The 23,391-nt window shown below is 34.1% G+C and overlaps 1 protein-coding gene across 3 annotated transcripts in view; it reads left to right on the top strand.

Annotated features, from left to right (window-relative positions):
* The window catches only part of PDGFC (platelet derived growth factor C), a 206,971-nt gene that overhangs the window by 96,724 nt on the left and 86,856 nt on the right, over positions 1 to 23,391 (top strand). For 2 of the 3 annotated variants that reach the window (XM_013045618.2, XM_013045619.2), the window contains exons 2-3: positions 4,344 to 4,404; positions 15,131 to 15,326. In XM_013045618.2, the coding sequence (XP_012901072.1) occupies positions 15,223 to 15,326 (104 nt within the window). In that variant the 5' untranslated portion in view covers positions 4,344 to 4,404; positions 15,131 to 15,222. The remainder of the gene's footprint in view (positions 1 to 4,343; positions 4,405 to 15,130; positions 15,327 to 23,391) is intronic. The other variant, XM_004772042.3, reaches the window with a different exon arrangement.

Here is a 23,391-nt window from a genome sequence, read left to right as displayed (position 1 = left end):
GGTGTCTTTTTTTTTCCTGGAAAGTGTATGTTTTTATTTATATTTATTTATTTATTTATTTTTTATAAACATATATTTTGTTAATGTTCATTGTATCTTGGTCCAGTTAGAGGTTTTCTCTCTGGTAGAGTGGTAATGATCGAGGCTCTCACACAGCATTGCTATGAGATAGTTCACGAGAGTGCCTAACAGTTTCTAACCCACTATTAGTGCTCAAAAATCAGCAACTGTTCTTATCATTTGCACTTAAAAACTGTTCAAGTAAATAAATTCTACTTGTTGAAATGTAGAAGTACAAGGAAATTATCTGCTGTATTCTTTCATGTATACGTTTCTTGATAATAGATCTCTAAAATTTCCTTAGGACAGATAATACATTTTTTTAGTGTATGTAAAGAATTCTTCCTTTGTCTTTAAATTACATATTTTAGATACATTTTTCCAGAAAATATTTTAAATATTTTTATACAGTTGCATTGGAAATCTGTGAAATACTGTCATTATTTTTAAGTTAAAACATACAGTACCTACACTGTATACCTATATCTACATTTTTTTCCAGCTTACTCCAAAACTCAAGTTAGTCCCTCAGAATGCATTTCTTTCTTTCTTTCTTTCTTTCTTTCTTTCTTTCCTTCTTTCTTTCCTTCTTTCTTTTTTCTTTTTTAAAGATTTTATTTATTTGACAGATCACAAGAAGGCAGAGAGGCAGGCAGAGAGAGAGGAGGAAGCAGGCTCCTCACTGAGCAGAGAGCCCTATGTGTGGGTCCATCCCAGGACCCTGGGATCATGACCTGAGCCGAAGGCAGAGGCTTTAACCCACTGAGCCACCCAGGCGCCCCGAATGCATTTCTTTCTTAATGCTTGATTGCTAAATCAGTTATTCTTTTACACTGATACTATTTTACCAAAATAGCATTGTTAGCTTGCCTGATTCTGGAATGGAGAACTCATTGTTTGTGTTGCTTTATAATGGACAAGTTATTTTTGGAGAAAGTGTTCTTAGCCTTGATTTCATAGATAAAAGGGTTCAGACATAGTTTTTAGGGGCTGGACAAATACTCTGAAATTGTATGCTATTGTGTGAAAACTATGAGAGTAAGTCTTTAGATATATAATTTTCTGGTTTGAGCACCCATATCTTTCATCAGATTCTCAAAACTTTCGCAAGTCATTTGGTTTAAAAGGATAGAAAAAAAATAGTTCTTGTTTTTAAATACTTGGTACAGAAGTTTAACATACTTGAGGAATTCTGAAGCCTAGTTTTATAATTGGAGCAATTATAAAGGAACAGAGGATTATAGACATTATTTAGCAAATCATGTCAAGGTTTGTTTTTGTCTCAAAAACTTCCTATATTATTATATTCTTCTGTTCAGATCATCCTACTGGCATGCTTTTTACAATAATGGGGCTACTGTTTTCTTCCACCATACCATAATACTTACATTCAATTCTAAATATTATTACCCTTGATACCTGTCATCTGGCCCAGAAAAATGAAAGCATAAGGCTAACTAAAACAAATTTTGATCCTGGAATTGTGGTAAGGAAGGGAGTCGTGAAAAGAAAAAATTTACCACATTTTTGGTTGCTTAGTATATATGTGTGTTTCCAAGTCTGGCCAAGAGAATGGAGATGTTATTTTTTAAACAGATACATAACTTTTGATTTCAGAAAGGAGTAACCATTTTTTCCTTGAATATGATGCTCTTTAGGAGAAATCTCGTGGTTGTTGGAAGTTTTATTTTAGAGATCATGGCAAAACAATTCCAAATACGAATTTAACATAACTTTATTCCATGGAAACCTGTCTGATGACCTGGCAACAGCTGCTGGTGTCTGTTCAGAAATGTGAAGAAGTTTAGTCAATTCTTCTTAAGCCAACGATCTTCAGAAAATAATGATAGGCTGGTAATCAAGCCCTATTGCATCCTTTTTATCCATGAAATTTTCTTTCTAAATACATTTGTAGGTGAACCACGGGCTTTATTCTGAGGCAGTTCACCCAGTCAACAAATATTTATTGTCTCTTATGTGTAAGTCACCGTATTATACTTTGAAGGATGCAGTAGTCCAGTAGAAAACAATGGAAACCAAACAAAACAGAAATGTTGGCAAAATCCATGGTCTTTTAGAGTTCAATTAAATTACACACAGAAACTTTAAAAACTAATCAAGGAAGTGAATATATATGCAAGACTTGCATTCATTGTGAAGGATAAGCAGTTTTTATTTTTTAGTACATTTTCATTTTCCATAATTTTAAACACTAATTATTAAACATATTTTTTTAAGACTTTAAGTTTATTTGTCAGAGAGAGAGCACAAGCAGAGGGAGTGGCAGGCAGAAGGAGAAGCAGATTCCCCACTAAGTGGGGAACCCAATGTAGGACTGGATCCCAGAACTCTGGGATCATGACCTGAGCCAAAAGCAGGTGCTTAACCAACTGAGCCATCAAGGTGTCCCTAAACATATTTTAAGTGATCTCTTATCTTTTGTGAGTTAATTTGGAATTTAACATTTTAAAGGAGCACGAAATTCTGGAAGAAAGTTTACAATTGGGAGTAGAATTAATGTCATCCTATTGTTCTGACCCAAGGAATGGAGCCAGAATCCAGCAAATCAGTAATAATTGGTCAAAATGTCTCCTGCTTCATTGGTAATACTAGCAATGCATCTCAAGCCATTAAAAAAGCAGTTCAACAGAAAAGGTTTTAGGATTGCTGTTTTTGTTTTAACTTACCTTGAAATAAAGTACTATAAGTGTAATAATATTACCAAATTTATGAAAACAAAGAAGAAGTTCTGTTCAGTGGGTTCAGTTGAATGAGGATGCTAGTCGGAAAACATACACTTACGAGTTAATCACATAAATATTCAGGTTAAAAGATTTTCTGGAGTTTTGTGGTAGAATGGAAAGAGATTAAGATTTAGGCTCAAAAGCTCTGGATTGAAGGTTAATGTTGTCATTTTTCATTAGGTAGGAATATGTTCATGTTTTCTGGGGACCATCACGGTTTCTGTCTGTTGTCCCAACACAATGAATACCATCATCTTTTATTCTTAACAATATTTTGGTTTGGTCAAGAAATTATATGGTCAACTTACTGTGCCAACCAACACTATTTTCACGGTAATTAAGTTTGCATAATATATTTGGTTTTTAAGGTCACGTGACAGCAAAAAAAAATATGGTGTTAAACTTTTGTTGGAGTAGTTGTGTGATACCATATTTTCCCCAAGTGCATCATGTTGAAGTAAAACCACGAATTTTGACTACCAGGAGTATTGAAACCTAGACTTTACTTGTGATAAGAATTAGGTAAATATTCTATTTAATTAAAATTTCATTGGGTTTACTAAACTAAGTGAGAAAAATGAAACCAATTATTTTGTGGTATCACTAATACTCAATTCAGTTTTGAATGTTCTTCCATTCTGTTTCTTTATCATCCTCAGGATGTGCCTATGTGTCCTCTAGTATCTTTGGAAAATGTTACTAATTTTACTGTTTTTATAAGACATTATTAGTAATCACAAATTTTTGTGTTTATCCCTTTGAATTTGATATTAAGTGCACAATTTCTTAAAGAAAAAAATATTTTGTGAATCCCTTCTCCCAAACCCCATTTTATTTCTCCTTAAAATGGCTGTAACTTTGCCTTTGAATTTCTGCCTGGGAAGCTGTTAGAGGTCTTGTACTAATTTGAAACAAAATAACACACAAATCGTTTTTATCAATACCAAGTGAGTTTTCAACAACTTCAAGGTCTCCTTTATCAGTAGGAGGAAGAAACTCATTCTCCCTAAATCTGAGAAGCCATTAACTGAACATCAGGAGGACTACAGAAACTTGGCAAGCCAAGAGTGAGCTCACCATATGGAACTAAAAAATATAGTTTCTGGGACAAGATTTTTGGGGCCAATCATTACTCTTCACAGGGTTGTTAAAAACATTAAGTAGATAATGTGCATGAAAGCATCTGGCTAGGAACTTACAAGCTACTGTTGAGTTGTAGTCAATAGATAATTGTTGAGTAAATGAGCAAGCTCTGGGAAGAATGAAGAGTCAAGGGAATTTATCCTACAAAATAATGCTCTTTCTTTTATTTTTTTCTATGCCAGCCAAGACCCTCTCCCTTAAAGATTGGTACAAATGACCATGAATAAAAGTTCATTTGACTGACTCACATAATAATTTTTACAAACTTTATGTGTCTTTTCAATCATTCAAATTTTTTTACTTCCAAAATCTGAAATTGAAGAAGATTCTGAACCACCTAGATTAGGATGCGAGGTCACCAAAAGACTCAATTTTACTATCTCCATCTACTGGCAGGGAGGAACTATACCCAAGCATCTGGACTGGCATAGAAAAGAGGAGAAAGAACATTTAAAAGGTAAGCAAAACATATATTTTTATTTACTCTGAATTTTTAAGCTTTTCTTCTTGTGCACTCTGACATAATTAAGGTTGATATAGTGAACCATATTAAAGAGGAGGATTTGTTTAGGTGGTGTAATATTCTTATCTGATTTTATAACATGAACTAGTACAGATTTTAATGCCTTTCTTTCATACTGGGAGTTTTTCTGTCTTTGTACTTGTAAATTTTACCTGGTCGCCCCAGTGCCCCTGTGTTGTTACTGTATTCCTAATGATCTTCAGACTTGTAGTGTGCTTACTGAAATGTCTCTATTCTCCTTTCTGTATTCTCTGAAATGTTAAAGAATAATGTCCCTGGCCTTTTATTTTCACTGTTGTGATATAGAGTAGAAGTGTATCTCTCAAAGTATAATGGATGATTCTGGTGTTTCTTAGACATTTCCTCCACCCCCCATCCTTTATTAAGCACCTTCTGGCAGAAAGTACTTAATGAAAAGTACTTAGTGAAAAATACTTAATGAAAAATTTCTTATTCATGAATAAAAGTTTTAATATATATTTATATCATGTTTCTCTTATGTTTTGTTGCTATGTTGCTTCTTCATCAGAAATCTTTTGTTTTGGTTGACTTGCTTTTTTGGGGGGTTGACTTTCAACAAGAATATCACACTGCAACTGAATTTTCAAGTATGATAACTGCTCTAAAATAGTTGCTAGTTTGTATAATTGTGCAGAAATAGATATGTGCTAGTTTAAATCATGTATTTAAAGGATTAGTTTAGTGGTTTTTAAGATTCGTATCATGCACATCTTTCTTAAAAAACCTCTCTCAACTTGAGAATAAGATTGAGTGCCATTTGTTAAGATAATGAGTTCTGTTAAACCTATTGTGGTTAAATTCATTTTTGTTTCTGTTCCTTGTCTCCTGCTCTCCTTGACCCCTGGGCATTTATTTCCATATTTTTGTTCCATTTTGGGGGACAGTGTTCCATTTCCCTCAGAAGAGGAATGGATGGATTTATAGGCAATATGGGGGAGGGGGTGAATTTTCAATATCAAAATTGGGTTTCGTGAACCAGAATTTGCAAGGAAATGCTGTGTTCAAATAGGTCTGTTTACTTGTTGGGAGGTCATGAATGCAGCCAGTCCATTTGCTGGCTGTGGGATTACACTCATATAAATAGTGCAAATACCATAAAGAAGAACGCTCAAATCTTCTTGTGGCATCTGACAGTGTCCAATCTGACAGAAATAGCCTCAAGGTCTTCATTGAGATCAGAAGATAGGCAAGTGGGTATTTTTGAATATGGTTGAAGAGACTAGAGATAATGATGTGTTAAAAAATAACCATTCCTCACTAATGAAACTTCTGCTAGACTCCTTAAAGTCCAGTTCAGTTCCTATTTTGAATAAAAGTGTGTATCTTGAATCTGTTCTAATCTAGGTTCAGCTTCTCTTCTTAGAACGTTTCCTTCAGATCTTTGGTTTAATTTTGAAACTACTGTCATAAAGTTAGCTGTTGCTAAAGAGTACTGTTAATGGACGTATTCAAGCCAATTAAAAATATCTTTGCTTTGAGAAGTAAAATTTAGGCCACCTATTTTCCCACCAAATGATGTGTTTTAATATTAACTATGGCTTTCATTTCTTTTAAAATCTCATGTTTATATCTTAGTTAAATTTTAACATGACTTCAAGATTGACAAGAATTGTTTAGGTAGTATGGCATAAGGCAGTGGTGTTTTCCAGCAGGGCAGAAAGGTGAGCACAGTTTGGTTAATTAGCCTTCGACGGGACAGTCATGTCCCAGTATAAATGCTCCATTTATTCTTGATGTTATTATGTGGAATTACTGTCAAAACTAAAGATCTTGCTATAAAAATTATTTCTAAATCTCAAATATTGTTTACGGAAATGCAAACCATGTCACTTATCAGCAGCTTTTAATAGCATTTAAAACATAAGATAGGAGGATATGATTTGTAAAGAAGTGATTGAATTCACTATTTTTCTGTCTTTTGTATTATTCATAAGAGAATCATAGGCTTATTGCTGTACATTATATGCATCACCTGTGAACATGAAACGCTAATATAATTGGGAAGTGGTAGCCTCATTTTTTAGCATAAATAATTGCTGGATATATGAAGACTGAAATAAATTTATTCCTACTTTATTAATAGTTTCTTAGGAATCATTTGTCTTGCTTAATTGAAAGCTTAACCTAAAAGGGAATTCTAAAGATGTTTTAAATATTCAATAAAGGCATAACTTAATGGCCTTACTTGCATGTTTTCTGTGAAAGAGTAAGTTTGTATCGATTACCTTTTCATTATTTTTTTCACTGATGAATTTTAAACATCTTTCCATTAGAATGTCAGTAGTATCTAACCATTGTTTGTTCACAAGGAAATAGGTAGCTACTTCCTTATTTGAAATTGCTGGTAAACTCAGTCTGAATGTTGCAAGTTATATATCCAGTGCAGACAGAAAACAGACAGATGTTGAGTCTTCAAAACAGATGAGGTTTTTTAGTGAACATATTTTCTCTTAAGTACGCTTGTTTATTTGTCATGTATTATGAATTTGTGTTTAAATCACACTAGCCAGTTTTTGTCATGATAATATTATTTCATATAAATATATTCAGCTTAAAATATTTCAGAATTTCTCATATTTTATATAAACTTTCTACATTGAATGGTAGTTTTATTTCAATGACAGAATTGATTAAGTATTGGAAAATGAAATAAATACTGAATCTTTAAAGGGAATGCTTATTTTGTAATGTGAATTACTCCTACTTATTTCTATTTTACATTTTGGTTGGCCTTTTTGGGATATCTAAAATAGTGTGCAGTTTAACACAGGATCAAAAATAACGCCATTGCCTAAACACGGCTCACTACAGTGGGGTGTGTATACAGTTGTATTCATTATTAATTGGTGTGTAATAAAAGCTTTACAGAGACTCTGTGTTTATATATACTTGGCTGTTTGTCCCGTGACATAATAGATAAGAAGATAATTGCCAGTTTATCTTTCATAATTGAGCCTTCATTTGAAAATGTTGTATCCCATTGTGTAAAATCAAAATAAGTTATTTTTACCCTCACCTTAAGGCTAAAATACCATGCTGTCAAATCTGTACCATTCTATATCTCTTACCTCAATACCAGAAGAATTTTATAGACCTATTGGCTGTGTTCTTTATCATGTTAAATCAGCTATTTAGAGCATGAAAAGGGAACACTGATAATAATCACACCAGGATCACAGGACTAAATGAAGGCCATTTCAGGCAATCTCAGACATGTTCACTATGACTTTGGTTGCAAATTATACATGTGAATATATATGTATACACACACACATGTATAAAAGTGATTTATTTAGTCAGGGACCTGAGAAGCCCAGACATGGGATGAACTTATTGTGTAGTTTGATCTGGGATCTAGCTCCATTTCTCTGCACTGTCATTTATCTGCCTACCTCTGTGCATTGACTTTTTCATTTGACTGGATTTTGTTACAAGCTTAATGGCTACAGTAGTTCTGGATCTCACTTCCTCACCCAAAATGATCTCATTCTCAACTGTTGAAGAAAAGGCATTGGATTTGCTGTGATTGACCCATTAAAATCATACATGTGTGAGGGAAATGGGCTTATATTTGTTTTCCAGGCATGCTTCTGGGTAGGGTCAATCCAGCCCTTCTTTTCCAGTGGCTGCTTCATAGTAATGACGGGGATGTTACGGATATGCTCACCATATTAACTTTTTCTCATTGCATGTGAAAGATAGGCTATGAACTTCCTGAACAAAGACCTCCATTTCTTACTATCACCTGTAGCTACTGTCATGGCTAAAGGGTGAATTCTTGTGCTTTTGAGTAAATGCGAAATAATTTAAACCCTTTTTTGAAGATAATGTCAGGTCAAGGAAATGGCAAAATTTCTACAAACCTCCTAATGAGCCTGTAGAATGGAATCAGAAATTTGAAATCCCTGCCTAAACATCACTGTTTGTTGCTCAGTTAATTTGATCTTTGCAAAATTAGAATCTTTGTACACATGACCAATTTTGCATTATCTTATATAGCAATCTCCTCTTCACTGACATGAGGCAAACTCGATACCTGATAATAAATTTTCTCTCATTGTATTTTAATTAGACAGCATATTTTGGACAAAGTTTCTGCTTCACCTACATACTGATTTAGTTATCAAGGTGATTATATAGTTATCATTTCATGTAAACTTTAAAACAGCTTGTGATTATCTTTAGTTTATAAAAAGCAAAGTCTGATATCAAGTGTCTTGCCTAAAATAACAGCTTTTATCATCAGTTTATTCATATTTCAGAGTTAAGATAAAATAATGACTATAATTATGGAATTCGTGGAGTGTGGTAAAATTATTGGACATGGTTTACTTTCTTAAAATAAGCAAGCAAAATAAGGAAATGGCAAATCTCAATAACAAGTACTTTGTGACCTTTCACCTTCAGCTGAAATATATGTGTAGGTTATAATAGATGGACCTTGAGTAAGATACCAGATATGAATTAAGGGGCCTTAATCAGAAAGTGTCTAAATTATAAAATCTTCTTATCTTTTTCATGTGCAGTCACTAGGATCTTAGGAATGGAGAGAATGAAACATTGACATCATATGTAAATTTGTCTTCCGACATGTTCTTGCCATAGGATATTGCTTTTTTTTTTTTTTTTTAATATGCACTATCAGTGTGTATGAATTAGTGCCATGGGCAAGGCACAGAGCTAGACCAGTGGTTAGCTTCTGGACTTAAGTAAAATGCCTTAGTTTAGGAATGAATAATGTGGTAAAGGTAAGGAAGGTAAACCCTACATTATCATTAAAACATGCAGTCCTAAGGGAATATACAACGGGAATCAAAGATGGAATCCTTTTATTTATTTATTTATTTATTTATTTATTTATTGAAATTCAATTTAATTAACATATAGTGTGATCTTAGTTTCAGAGGTAGAATTTAGTAATGTGTCAGTTGCGTATAATGCCCAGTGCTTATCCCATCGAGTGCCCTTCTTGATACTGATCACCCAGTTACCATCCCCCCACCGCCCCTCCAGCAAACCTCAGTTTGTTTCCTAGAGTTAAGTCTCTTGTGGTTTGTCTTCCTCTCTGTTTTTGTCAGATACGGAATTCTAAAAGAAGAGACATCTCAAGTAGGTTTTGGCAACTGAACATTAGTTACTGCATACCTAGTTTAGGAATGAATGATATTAACGTATAGTCTTGGAGGTTGTCACATTAAGAGGAAAAGGCTTTGTTTTGTTTGTGATACCCCAAGCACCTGGAATGGAGCAGGAAACATAATAGGTTTCCAATATATAAATTTTGACTATTCATTACGTTGAGGAATAAAGTGATCATCTTCTGGAATAAATTCAAAAAACTCAGTTGAGCATATTTTAAATAATTATATATGCTTTATGTTTACCTAATATTAACAATCCTTTATTTTCTTTTCCTTAGTGAAAATGTTTTATAATTTGTAAACAGTTTGAGGTAGATAATGCTATTGTCTTTAATTTGCTATTGTCTTAAATGTATGGGAAAGAGGAGATTGAGCCTATCTAGGATATTATTGTATTGTAGTACAATGTAGTAGTTTTGTACTTTGGGACGAATAGTCAGAATTTTAAATATTAAACATGAACATGGGGTACTTCTTATATAGATTGGAATTTATGGAGAGAGATTGGTTTGTGCTATACAGCTCAAATCCATCTTCTTTCTATAGCATCAAGTAGGATTAGGGTGAGATTATTCTGTATTTTCTAGGCAAAAAGGTGCTAATTCATGGAGTCAATAAAACCATGGGTATGTGTGCGTGTGGGGGAGTATCATATGATTTTGACCATCGTTAAAATTGAAAGTTGTTAATTGAGAGTTAATGAGAGCAAAAGCAAAAATAACTGTATAAACAGCAAACAAAAATAATATAAACAAGGATTATTATAGGCAGAAAGAAGAAAGAATGAGACCAATGAATGTATGTATTTTTCAAATAAGATTTTGGAAAATAAATTTTTCAAAAACATAATTTCAAAATAATGCATATTTGAAAGTAAACACATCAGAAATTGCACGGGATATCTGCGAAGTCTACCAGTTTACAGGTGACATGTTGCTGCAGTCTTGCCAATGTGAAACAGTAACCCGAGTTCTTTAAAACTCTAAAACTAACCAGTTTTGGAGACATTTCTTTTTTATCTAATTCTTAATCCAGGGGTGCCTGGGTGGGTCAGTCAGTTAAGCATCTAAACCTTGATCTCAGCTCAGGTTTTGATCTCAGGGTCACTGTTCAAGCTTCACATTGGTCTCAATGCTGGGATAGAGTGCAATTTAAAAAGAAGAATAAGAAGAACTAGAAAGTAGAATGATTTTCATTTAAAATGTTGTATATAATTCTTAATCCTACAGCTCTTTTCTGCAATAGTCAACCTCAAACATTAGTATGGAGACAGGATAATGGATTTATCTTTTTTTTTATGAGTGACATATTATCTAGAAACCTCTTTTGTAGTGTTCTTTTTATTAATAATACATTTTAAGCATTAAAATTTTTATTTATTTTTTATTTTTATTTTTAAGTATTCTCTACACTCAATGAATGGCTTAAACCTATAACCCCAAGATCAAGAGTTGTATGTTCTACCAACTGAGTCAGCCAGGAGCCCCTCAAGTACTATAATTTTTATTGCTTATTATTTCTCTTATTCCTACCCTCTTTCAGTCAAAGTAAATGTATCTTTAAAGGGATTAATGCTATGATATACATAGCAAATATTGTGAAATTGCTTTGACTTAATGCTAAACTAATCGAATAATATAGATATGATTCAATATAATTGCATTATATGTATACATGTGTAGTCAATAATCTTATAGTATTTACATCATTATTTTTACTAAAGTATTTATTATTTTTACTAATTGATATATAATAACATATTAGTTCCAGGTATACAATATTATGATTTGATACCTATATACATTGCAAAATGATCACCACAATAAGTCTAGTTAACATCTATCATTATACATAGTTGAAATTTTTGTATGTGTGCAACAGAAACTTTTTAGATCGACTATTTTAGCAAATTTCAAATATGCAATATAGTATTATTAACTGTAGTCATCATGTTGTATATTACATTACATCCATGGTTTATTTTGTAACTGGAAAGTTGTGCCTTTTGACCCCTTTAACCAATTTCACCCACCCTCCACTCTCCCACTCTGGCAATCACCAATCTGTTCTCTGAGTCTATGAGCTGATTTTTTTTTAAGGATTCCACATGTGAGATAATACAGTATATGTCTCTCTGTATGACTTATTTTAGTATAATGCCCTCAAGGCCCATCCATGTTCTTGCAAATAGCATTTTGCTTTTGATGGCTGTGTAATATTCCATTATACATCTAAAGTACGTTTCCTTTGTCCCTTCACCCATTGGTAGACACTTAGGTTGTTTCCATGTCTTGGCTGTTGTAAATAATGCTGCTGTGGACAGGAAGGGTACAGCTATCTTTCCAAGTTAATGTTTTTGTTAGTACCTACATTATTAATCTCCCTCCTCCCCCCTTTTTTTTTTCTATTTCTGGTTCACATTTTCTATTTCTAGCTCATTTTAGTTCATTTTCTATTTCTACTTCTATTTCTAGTTCATTTTAGTACTTCTTCCTTAAGAGGGTCTGGGCAAGATAATGTAAAAAGACATATAATTTTTTAAGTCCGTATTTATATATATATATATATATATATATATATATATATATATTTATATATATTTTCATTTCTCATGCTAAATTCACTAAGATGAACCAAGATTTATTCTTTTGTAGAGTACATAGCTAGGAGCAAGTTGTAATATTTTTGTGATTTTACTACAAACCTTTGTTTTATTTCCTTTCTATTTTTCTTTGAGTATACTGTCCACCAGACATAAGAAAAGTAAATATTCAACATAATAGTTACAAAATATATACTTGTCTCTTCCTCAAAATACCAGTAAGTTTGTATTTTTGGAACTATCATTTTTTAAACAACAAAACTATAAATGTAGACTCTTAATTTGGTAGAACTTAGTGTTTGTTGCTTCTTTTTGTCTGATTATAGGCCTAGTCGTTTGAGATTTACATAAACTTTGGCAATTGTGTGTAAATCATATGTGTTTGGTGACAAACCTCACTGCATTTAAAGACAAAATTTGGGGGCAGCAATTTAACTTAAAAGGAAATTTACAATTCCTTTACCACAAAGAAGACCTAGATGATCAGTCTTTAAATTATGTTAAATGGAATTGTGAATTATAAAGGGAAAAAAAAGATGTAAACAAAATTTAAGTATACACATTTTAGCAATGAGCTTTTTTGGCTGGTTGTAAAAATAGAATTCAAATCTTTTAGTAGCTATGTACTAATTGTACATACTACATTAGTACAATTAGTACTAAAATGAACTAGAAATAGAAGTAGCTATGTATATAGCTACTAAAACAGTGCTATATTTGTAGAGTGCCTTGATTATATAAGGCATTTTTTAGACAAAATGGGGCTAAAATAGTACATTTTAATAAATCTAATTGGAAAAATTGATTCATTAAAATGTATTAGTTGTTGGGGTGCCTGGGTGGCTCAGTGGGTTAAGCCGTTATATTTGTAAACAGTGCTATATTTGTAAACAATGCTATATGTAAACAGTGCTATATTTGTAGAGTGCCTTGGATTATATAAGGCATTTTTTAGACAAAATGGGGTAAATAGTACATTTTAATAAATCTAATTGGAAAAATTGATTCATTAAAATGTATTAGTTGTCGGGGCGCCTGGGTGGCCCAGTGGGTTAAGCCGCTGCCTTTGGCCTGGGTCATGATCTCAGGGTCCTGGGATTGAGCCCCGCCTCGGGCTCTCTGCTCAGCGGGGAGCCTGCTTCTTCCTCTCTCTCTGCCTGCCTCTCTGCCTGCTTGTGATCTCTCTCTGTCAAATAAATAAATAAAATCTTAAAAAAAAAAAAAAGGATTAGTTGTCCAAATGAGAAGGACTTTTGGGTGCCTAGGTGGCTCAGTCATTAAGTGTCTGCCTTTGGCTCAGGTCATAATTCCAGGGTCCTGGGATGGAGTCCCGCATCGTGCTCCCTGCTCAGCGAGAAGCCTGCTTCTCTCTCTCCCACTCTCCCCGCTTGTGTTCTGTCTCTCACTGTCTTTCTCTGTCAATTAAATAAGTAAAATCTTTAAAATAAATGAGAAGGACTTTTGATACAAACTGCTGCTATAAACACCTTTGAAATATCAAGGTTATTGGAAGGAAATTTAGAGGGTGTGGAATATTTCAGTTTTAAAGGAAATCTCTGAAAACAGGTAACTAACTTAATATAATGGTAAATTTTCATCATTTTTAAAAGAAAATTTGTCAGTACAGATGAGAATTCATCTAACTTGATAGATCCTTCTTTGTTCTTTGGAGACCTAGTAGTGCTAAATTATATGCATAAAAGAAGTAGATTATTTCATGTAAGTTAATATAACCAATAGCAGTATTAAATATTGACATCCACTGAGAGAGAACATGTTTCTGAATAGGGTACTTGTGGCTGAGGACAAATTTAGGCATTGAGAAAAATGGCAACATTAAATTACTTAATTTAAAAAATTCTATAGACATTAACACATATTTACTAATGTGATGATATATCTCATAATGTGTACTGTGTATATTCAAAGGAACTTACATTTGTCTTTACTTGTCTTCTTAATTATAAGTTAGACCATATAAAATAATACTTAGCAGATTGTTGAAATAAAGTTAAATGAATGAAAAAGCTGCTTTAAGACTCATAACTGCAACTTATTAAAATTATTTTGTTTTTTATAAACAGTTAAACAGGTTATTCTTTAACCTAAATAACCTTCTAATACATGACCCTTGATATTCAGTCTTTTAAGTTCTAGAAGTTTCTTAGAGCAGCATTTATTTTTTTTAGATTTTATTTATTTGAGAGAAAAAGAGAGAGGGGGAGAGGAAGCACTCTCAGGAAGAGGATCAGCCAGAGAGAGATGAGCAGACCCCCACTGCGCGTGGGGCCCCACAGGGGCTTGAGCTCATGCCAGAATCAAGAGTTGGAGGCTCAGCCTAACTTAGCCACCCAGCGCCCCTGGAACAATATGCTTAAATTACATTATATTAATGTGGAATAATGCGATGTGAGTAATAAACACTCAGTGAAAAGTTGCTGCAGTTGCTGTAATTGCTGCTAAAGAATGGGGGAAAATTCACTATTTGTATTTTTAAAAATAGAGTTATGTGGGAGTTTCCTTTTATTTTAATATGACTTATCTTTTATTCGTTCTTGGAGATTTGTATGTTAAAGATCTCCAATTTTGGAGATTGTATGTGATTTGGGGAATCCACGGGTGGTAGTTTGGCATTCCAGTAATTAAGAAGACTAATGGGTTATGCTCTTTTGAGTATAAATGCACACAGGTTTTTACTCAATCGTGTTAAAATAATCCTTTTTTTCTGCGTGAGTTCTGAAGAGAGTGGCACTTGGTTTATGTCATATGAGGCATAACGAACACTTGTTTGAGTTAAAATATGGATGATTAAAAAAAAAAAAACTTATTTTGAAGCCTGTCATTTTTTTTAGATATCTGTGCTAAATGTATGTCTCTCCCTATATTTTTGCTTTAGGAGTACAAGATCCCCAGCATGAGAGAATCATTACTGTGTCTACTAATGGAAGTATTCACAGCCCAAGATTTCCTCATACTTACCCAAGAAATATGGTCTTGGTATGGAGACTGGTAGCAGCAGAGGAAAATGTATGGATACAACTTACATTTGATGAAAGATTTGGGCTTGAAGACCCAGAAGATGACATATGCAAGTAAGTTATCATACTTGAAATTCAAACAGAGTGTAACTGTTGTATAAAGTCTTTCAAGTTGCTTCATTTTAATGATGTGATTTTAAATGGCATCTTTTGTTCTGTTATGTTTTTCTGATGATCCAAGAAATTTGCAACCTTATTTAAGCTATGTTTCTTTTAAAATCAGAAGACACGTACTGTATGTATGCATTCATCAGTTTTATCTACTTTTCAAAATAATTCAAGGTAATTTACGGCACATAGTACATAGAGAATAAAATGATTTGAAATAAGGGATAGAGAAAGAAAAGCCAAATAAAGGAATGTAGTTGTGCCAGAAAACCCAAGTTATGACTAGCGCTAAAAATTTTACATTTAAGCTTCCTAATAGCCAAGTCAATAAAATAAACAATAAGTATTTAAAAGAAAAAGTAGTATTCATGGGTAAATACTACCTAGACACACATATGGCTGCTCTCTCTCTCTCTCTCACACACACACACACACACACAGAGGATGAAAAGAATTTGGGTACTTCATCACAAAGAAGAAATGCTATTCTGAAAGCAGAATTAGTTTAGGCTAACATTATGGTGTGCCAGGTAGAAATCCATCATAATTCTTCCAGAAGCATTCATGAACCAAAGTCAGCTGGAGTATTTCACCCATGCAAAAGACCACCTACTGTATGTCATACAAATATTACTCTTTAAATCCTATGTGAATTCACTTGTTAAGGTTGGGTGGTCTTATTGAAGACTTTTCACTTCAATGGCATTTTTTGTATATCATGAAAATATTTTAGTTGAGCTTCTTTGTGGGGTTGTTTTCTCTTTGATATACAAGTTAAAAGAGAATTTTCACTTTATGGTATATTACAGATAAATATTTCAATACAGATGAAATAAACTTTGTACTTGCTGTCATCACAGTTTGTATCTTTAACATTTGTATAATGACTTTTTTCACATTTCTTCTTTCTGTGACTGTGCATTTCATTTTTTTCCCCCTTTATTTGTAATCTTTGACTTTGAAAACTGGAAGCTATCCTAGCTGTCTTTAGAGACTCTGTTACTCAACCCTTTATTTTATAACACAGATGGACACAACTGAGCAAGGGAACAGAAGAGAGCCCTATAACAGACCATATCATATGCAGAAGTCTGATTACAAATTAGCTGGCTTTGCACATCACTAGGGGAAATTGTACATGATTCAGTACATGATGCTGGGAAAATCCTAATGAAAAACCTCACACCATAAACAAAAAATAATTACAGATGAATCAAAGACTTAAATATGAAAAGCAAAATTTAATAGCCAAACAGTCTTAATAAAAACTGGGCAAAAGACATGAGGAGACATTTCACAGAAGAGGAAATATGAGAAGCCAGTGATAATATGAAAATTTCATTAGTAATCAGGATATGCAAATAAAAGTTAATATCAGTGGGGCACCTGGGTGGCCCAGTGGGTCAAAATCTCTGCCTTTGTCTCAGGTCATGATCTGAGGGTTTGGGATGGAGCCCCACATCAGACTCCCTGCTCAGTGGAGAGCCTGCTTCCCTCTCTCTCTCTCTTCTTGCCTCTCTGCCTCCTTGTGATCTCTGTCTGTCAAATAAATGAATAAAATCTTTGAAAAAATTAATATCAAGGTACAATTTTACACTGATCATACCACCAGAAATTAAAAGAATGACAACCAAAATGTTGCCAGCAATGTGGTACAACAGATATTTTTGCATATTATTGATAGAAGTGTAAATTGATAGAAGTATAAATTTAAAATCAGTTTAACTCTACCTAATAAAGTTGAAAAGAAAAATGTGTTAAGATAGCAATATGATTCTTAGATATAGACTCAAATTTTTTTTTCTTGTACCTTTGGACAAGGAGAATAAGCCAAACATTGATCGAATAGAACATACCAAAAGAAAAAGTTGACTCTCTATACAATACTATGTATCACGGAAAACAAATGATCTAAGCTATCTGCACTGACATGAACTGACTTTAAAACATTATGTTGTTCAGTTCACGTACAGTATTATCCCCCTGATCTAGATTTCAAAACAGGCAAACAAAACAAAAAACCCACAACAATTTACTGTTTATAGGGAAATGTGCATATGGTAAAACAGGAGATGAGACTAAGAAAACTCAGGACAACAATTTGCAAGGGCAAGAAGAGGATGTAGTCGGGGAGGAACAAAGGGGAGGGAGTTCAGAAATTTGGCAAGTGTCACCTTTCTTAGGTCGAGTCTAATGCTGAGTGAAGCTCAGTCACAAGTTAGGTGAGGCATCCTGGATGGTCTTTTAGTTTTTTTTTTTTTTTTTATTTAACTACTAGTACACATTACGTATGCATATGCATACACACGTACATATAATGCCTCTCGTGTAGCACAACCCACTAGATGGGCAGGTGTTCAGTGGCCCTCTTGGCATTGACCTGCAAAAGCAGGAACTAGGGCAAGAGGCACAAGAAGGGCTGAAGTCTCTGACCTGGAAGGCTCCTGTCTCTGGTCAACACGCACGAAACTGTGGCAGCTAATATGCTACTTTGAAAGGAGGGCAAATTCTTAAAGCCTTCATAAGTTTTAACAAGACAATGGAATGTTGCATATGAAAATAATACAGGAGATGTAGAACAGTCTGGTGAAAAACTGTCTACATGGGTGTTAGGAAAAATGGGTTGTAGCCTTTGTTTAGGTATAAAATATGAATGAGATCTAGGGCCACTACTCTACTTCTCTGATTGTGTCCTTACTTATAAAACCAAAATGACACTGTCTTAATTACATGGCATCTATGTAGAAGCTATGGGATAGGGCGGTCTCACCTCATTTTCTTCTCCTTTTGGGGCATCCTCGCTATTTTTAATTTTTAGAAATAGGTTGTCAAATTCCTTGAAAACTCCTGCTGTGGTTTCTATTGTGATAGCACTGGAGATATATATATATATATATATATATATACACACACACACACACACACACACACACAAACACATACACACACACACACACTCACACACACATATAGATCATTTTGAAGAGAACTGACATCTTAATAGAAGTAAGTTTCAGCTTGGGGAATTTTATGTTCTCCATTTACTAGGGTCTTCTTTATTGGCTATACATTTTTCAGATGTCCTTTTCAGAGATGTTATGCATAATTATTTAGATTTATTTCTATGTGTTTTATAGATTTGCTAAAATTCTTTCTTGAAAAGTACATTTCTAATTGTATATTGCTAGCATATAGAAATGTAATCGATTTTTAGTATTGATCTCCTATTTGGCAAACTTGCCATCAGCTGTTTTATTTATTTTCATAATTGTTCTGGGAATTATTTTGGATTTATGCAAAAAAGCATATGATTTAGGAAAAGATTTCTTTCTTCTTTTCAGTTCCTTTACTCTTTCTTTTCCATCTCTTTTTAAGCAGTTGGTTGTATTTGTAGGTATCCCTGTCTTCTCTCTGATATTAGAGTTTGCTTTTCAAAAAAAAAAAAACTTGGAAATTTGAAAATTTGGAATAACATTAGATTTGCAGAATGTTGGAAAGATAGTGCAGAGAGTTTCCATCTACTCTTAACGAAGTTTCCTCCAGTGTTAAGGTCTTACATAACTGTGTTACATTTGCGTAACTAAACACTACTTGACCTGCATGCAATACTATTAACCAAACTACAGACTTGATTCGGATGTCCGCAGTTTTCCCACTTTATGTCCTTTATTTGTTTTAGGATTCTTTCCCGGATAAGCATATTGCAGTTAGGGCTCAGGCTCCTCCAATCCATAACAGGCTCTCTCCTTCCTTGTGTTTCATGACCTTGACATTGTTGAAGAGTATTCGTCAGGTAGTTTGTAGAACGGCTCTTAATTTAGGTTTTTCAGATCTTTTCTCATAATTACACTGAGGTTATGAATTTTAGAGAAGGATCCCAAATCGATGAGAGGCCCTTCTCCTCAGATCATATTGGAGGGTACATCCGAGCCACCTCTCTGATCACTGATGGTGTTAACCTTGATCACGGAGGGTGAGCTGCTCCTCTGGTAAGAAAATACCCTTTCACTAGCTACTAACTGGAGGCCTGTAACTAAGTCCAGCCCACACTGAAGGGGAGAGTGATTCAGTTCCACCCATCTGGGACACCTGGGTGGCTCAGTTGGTTGAAGTGTCTGCCTTCCACTTGGGTCACAGTCTCAGGGTCCTTGGCTCAAGCCTTGTGTCAGGCTCCCGGTTCAGAGGGGAGCCTTCTTCTCCCGTGCTTCTGCCCCTCTCCCTGCTCATGCACTGGCTTGCTCTCTTTATCTCCCTCTCTTTCCCTCAAATAAATAAATAAAATATATTTTTTAAAAAGTTCCACCTTCTGGATGGGATGGAGATACACACACACACACACACACATATATTATATATATATAATATATATATATAAAATTTGGAATTTTTTAGTAAAGAAAATTTGCGCCTTCACTTTCCTTCCTTCCTTCCTACTTGCTTCCATCATGATATCAGTATAGACTCATGGATATTTATTTTATTCTTTGTGTTGTAAACTAGTGCTAATCATTATTTAATTTGTAGTTGGAACTGTTCCATATTTAGCCTGTGGGAATAGAGGGTTTGCTGTTAATATACCAATATTGAGTATGATGATTAATGGAGTTTTTTTTTTTCTTCATTATTTCAAGTACTTCCTTTTTTACTTTGCTAAGAGGCATTTTTCCCCTTTGGGAAAAATTTTTTATTCCTTTAATTTCTGCATTTAAAAAGAAGTTACAGACACAATGACAGTTTATACTTCACAATAAGAACAAGGGTATTCCCTATGTAATTTCAATACCTCTTTCACATGCAAGAAATTTAGTATTAATATGTATAGTTGACTTTTCATTGTTTCCCCCATCCCAAAATGTTAACACTTCCTTATATTCTTTATACTTACTATGTTTTATTCAGTGACAAATCATTGATTATATATTGCATTTGGTTGTTGTAACGCTTGCCTAGCCCTTTCCTGGCTTTTATGATATTGTTATTTTTGAACAGTCCAGGCTGTTTGCTCTATAGAACCTCCCAGTGTCAATGTATCTGAATATGTCTTCATAATTAGGTCCTGCTTAAATATTTTGGCCAGAATGTTCTCTAGGTAATGGGTACTTCTGATTGCCTGTAATCAGGTTATTGTGTCATCAGTGCTGTGCATTTGATTTCTCAATCCTGTTTCATATTCCTCCTATGAGTTTTGATAATGTGGTATTTTTATTTTTGTCCATTTGAAGATGTTTATAATATTCATTGTTTGCTTCTTTTAAGCCATAGTTATACAGAAGAGTATTGTCCATTTCCATATAAATGTATAAGGTTTTTAAATGCATTTTTATTGTATATTTCTGAATTCACTATATTTTAGGTTAAAAAAAATGGCCCGTTTGTGATTGTTTAAAATTAAAGTCTTCACTTTATTTGCTTCACATTTTTATGTTTTTCAAAAGTACTTGAAAAGAGGGTATATTCTTCACTTGTGGAGTGCAAGTCTATATATGTCCATTATAACAATTTGTACAGTTGTGCTGATCACATCAGGATCTTTCCTGATTTTTTTTCCCGATTTTTTTTTTTTGGATGTATCAATTACATAGAGGTGTTAAATTCTTCCAATAGAGAATAAATACACTTGTCAGTTTCACATTGTAGGACTATCATTTTTTGCTTTCTTTTCAAGATTTTATTTGAGAGAGAGGGAGAGAGAGAGAGAGTGCTCACAGGCACACGCATGCGCCCTAGCAGGGGGCGGGGCAGAGGGAGAAGGAGAAGCAGACTCTGCTGAGCAGGGAGTCCAATGAGAGCCTCAATCCCAGGACCCTGAGATCTTGACCTCAGCCAAAGTCAGATACTCAAGCCACTGAGCCACCCAGGCGCCCTTCTTTATATGTTTTTAAGATTATGTTAATTGGTGCACACAAGTTCAGAGATCCGACCTCATTTAATCTTTAGTAATGTTTCGTTTTTGCTTGAAGGTATGTTATGCCTTGGGGCACCTGGGTAGTACAGTCGGTTAAGTGACAGAGTCTTGGTTTCAGCTCAGGTCCTGGATCATGAGATCCAGCCCTGCGTCGGGCTCCATGTTCAGTGGGGAGTCCACTTGGGATTCTCTTTTCCCCTGCCCTTCCTCCCACTGAAATAAATACTTAAATCTTCTTTAAAAAGTATGTCATGCCTCATATTAATAAAGCTGCATCAGGTGATTGTGATTACTGTTGGCCCAGCATTCTTCCCATTCTTTTACTTTCAACTTTCCTATGCCCTTCTTTGTGCATGTATGTGTGTGTGTATTTTGGTTTTCTTTTATGAAGGGAATGTGAGTAACATTAAAAATGTCAGTAAAAAAACTCAATATTTTACTTAGGAATTTAATCTAGTATATTGAATCTAATTATGTATATAATTTTGGATTCAGTGTTACCATTTATTTTGTACCTGTCATCTGTCCTCATTTTTCCCTGTCTTCAGTTTCCTTTCTTGCATTCATTTAGTTTGTCTTCTTCTTCCATTTTCCTTTTCTGTGGTTTTAGAAAGTATACATCAATTGTCATTTTAGAAATGGCCACCTTTGAAATGCCTACTTAACTTAATATCTAAAGCTAGTCAGTGTTTACCTCCATCCCCCAAATATAAAATTCCCCGAGAACATGTTAACTGCTGTGGAATGCTCACTCCCCAGATATCACCGCACTTGGTTGATAAGGCAGAACTGTTTATCGCTTACGATGATGACAGAGAAGGCCACCTCCACAGACGTAATAGTGTCTGGGGAGGAAAAGCAAAACCAGATTTTCTTGAGAATTTGAACTTGGTTTCAAATGGATCTTTGAGTGTGGTGATCTGATTAGGTTTGGGAAAGGCTTACGATATAATAGTTTACAATCTGTTGACATAAGGCAAGGATTTGTAGGTGGTTAGTTCAGTGGTTCTGGGTAGTGAACTCTTGCTGTTTTTAGGTGAAGGACTTAATGGCTCTTTGGGGCAGTTCCTGTAATGAACAGTAAACCATATTGCCCGAGCAATAATGAAGACAATAAAATAGTAATAATCATGTTACCATAAATAGTTAACTGGGTGGGGTAGATGATTTCATTCTTACTGTCCAAGCCGGTTTGGTTCTCTCTATAGCTGCCTCCTACTCTTGATTGTTATGTGGCGTAGTTACTGAGGATTGTAGTTTTGTATTTTATAACTTCCCAAGTAAGACATTGTTTTGTTATTTTGTATAAGCACTGTTGCTTTGACTATACCCATGTGTCTACTTTTGGTGCTAGCCATTTCTTCTTGCATTTTCAGAACTTTTTTTTGTAGAATTATTTTACTTCTTCCTTACGTACAGCCTTTAAAAGTGTCTTAAGTGAAAGCCTGTTGGCAGTAAATACTCAGTTCTTCTGTACTTAAATCTCTTTATTTCACTTTCATTCTTAGAAGTTAGTCAGACCGGATATAGGATTTGAAGTTGTATGTTTATTTTTTTCTAAATAGCTTGAATATACCATTCCACCATCTTGTGGCTCTTGAGAAGTCAGTCATCAGATTGTGGACGTAGCCTTATGGTCTTCCCTTGAGTGGTACATTTTACCGAGGGAGACATGTGCATAGCAGGGGTGAGAGGGAAGGGGTGGGGTTAGGATCCAGCCCCAGGCTTCTTGTCCTTTACCACTTGTGGCTTACTAACCCTTAAAGCCCTGCTCTTACACACCAGACCCCAGCTGATCCTCACAGGATTCCAGAGCATATTTACCTCACCGAAATCTTGGTTTCTTCTATTTATTTATCTTCCAAAGAATTCTCTTATTTTCTTGACAGCTCAAAATGATATTAAAAACAGTTGTCTTTTTTTTTTCAGTCATTTGTTCAGCAATTTTAGTTTAAATGTACCAAGAGGAGTTTCTCTGCTTAATTTTATCCACAATATGACTGAAATGTAGACTATTGCAAGCAGAATAAGGTTTTTCCTTAACAAGGCTTGGTACACTCAAGTTCAAGTTTAATTTTTTGTTTAATTTTTATTATTATTTTTTTT

Source organism: Mustela putorius, unplaced genomic scaffold (genome assembly GCF_011764305.1).
Source record: "Mustela putorius furo isolate JIRA1106 unplaced genomic scaffold, ASM1176430v1.1 tig00000056_pilon_pilon_pilon, whole genome shotgun sequence".
Lineage (NCBI taxonomy): Eukaryota > Metazoa > Chordata > Mammalia > Carnivora > Mustelidae > Mustela > Mustela putorius.
The sequence above is the reverse complement of the archived record's forward strand: the minus strand, read 5'-3'. Positions and strand labels throughout refer to the sequence as shown.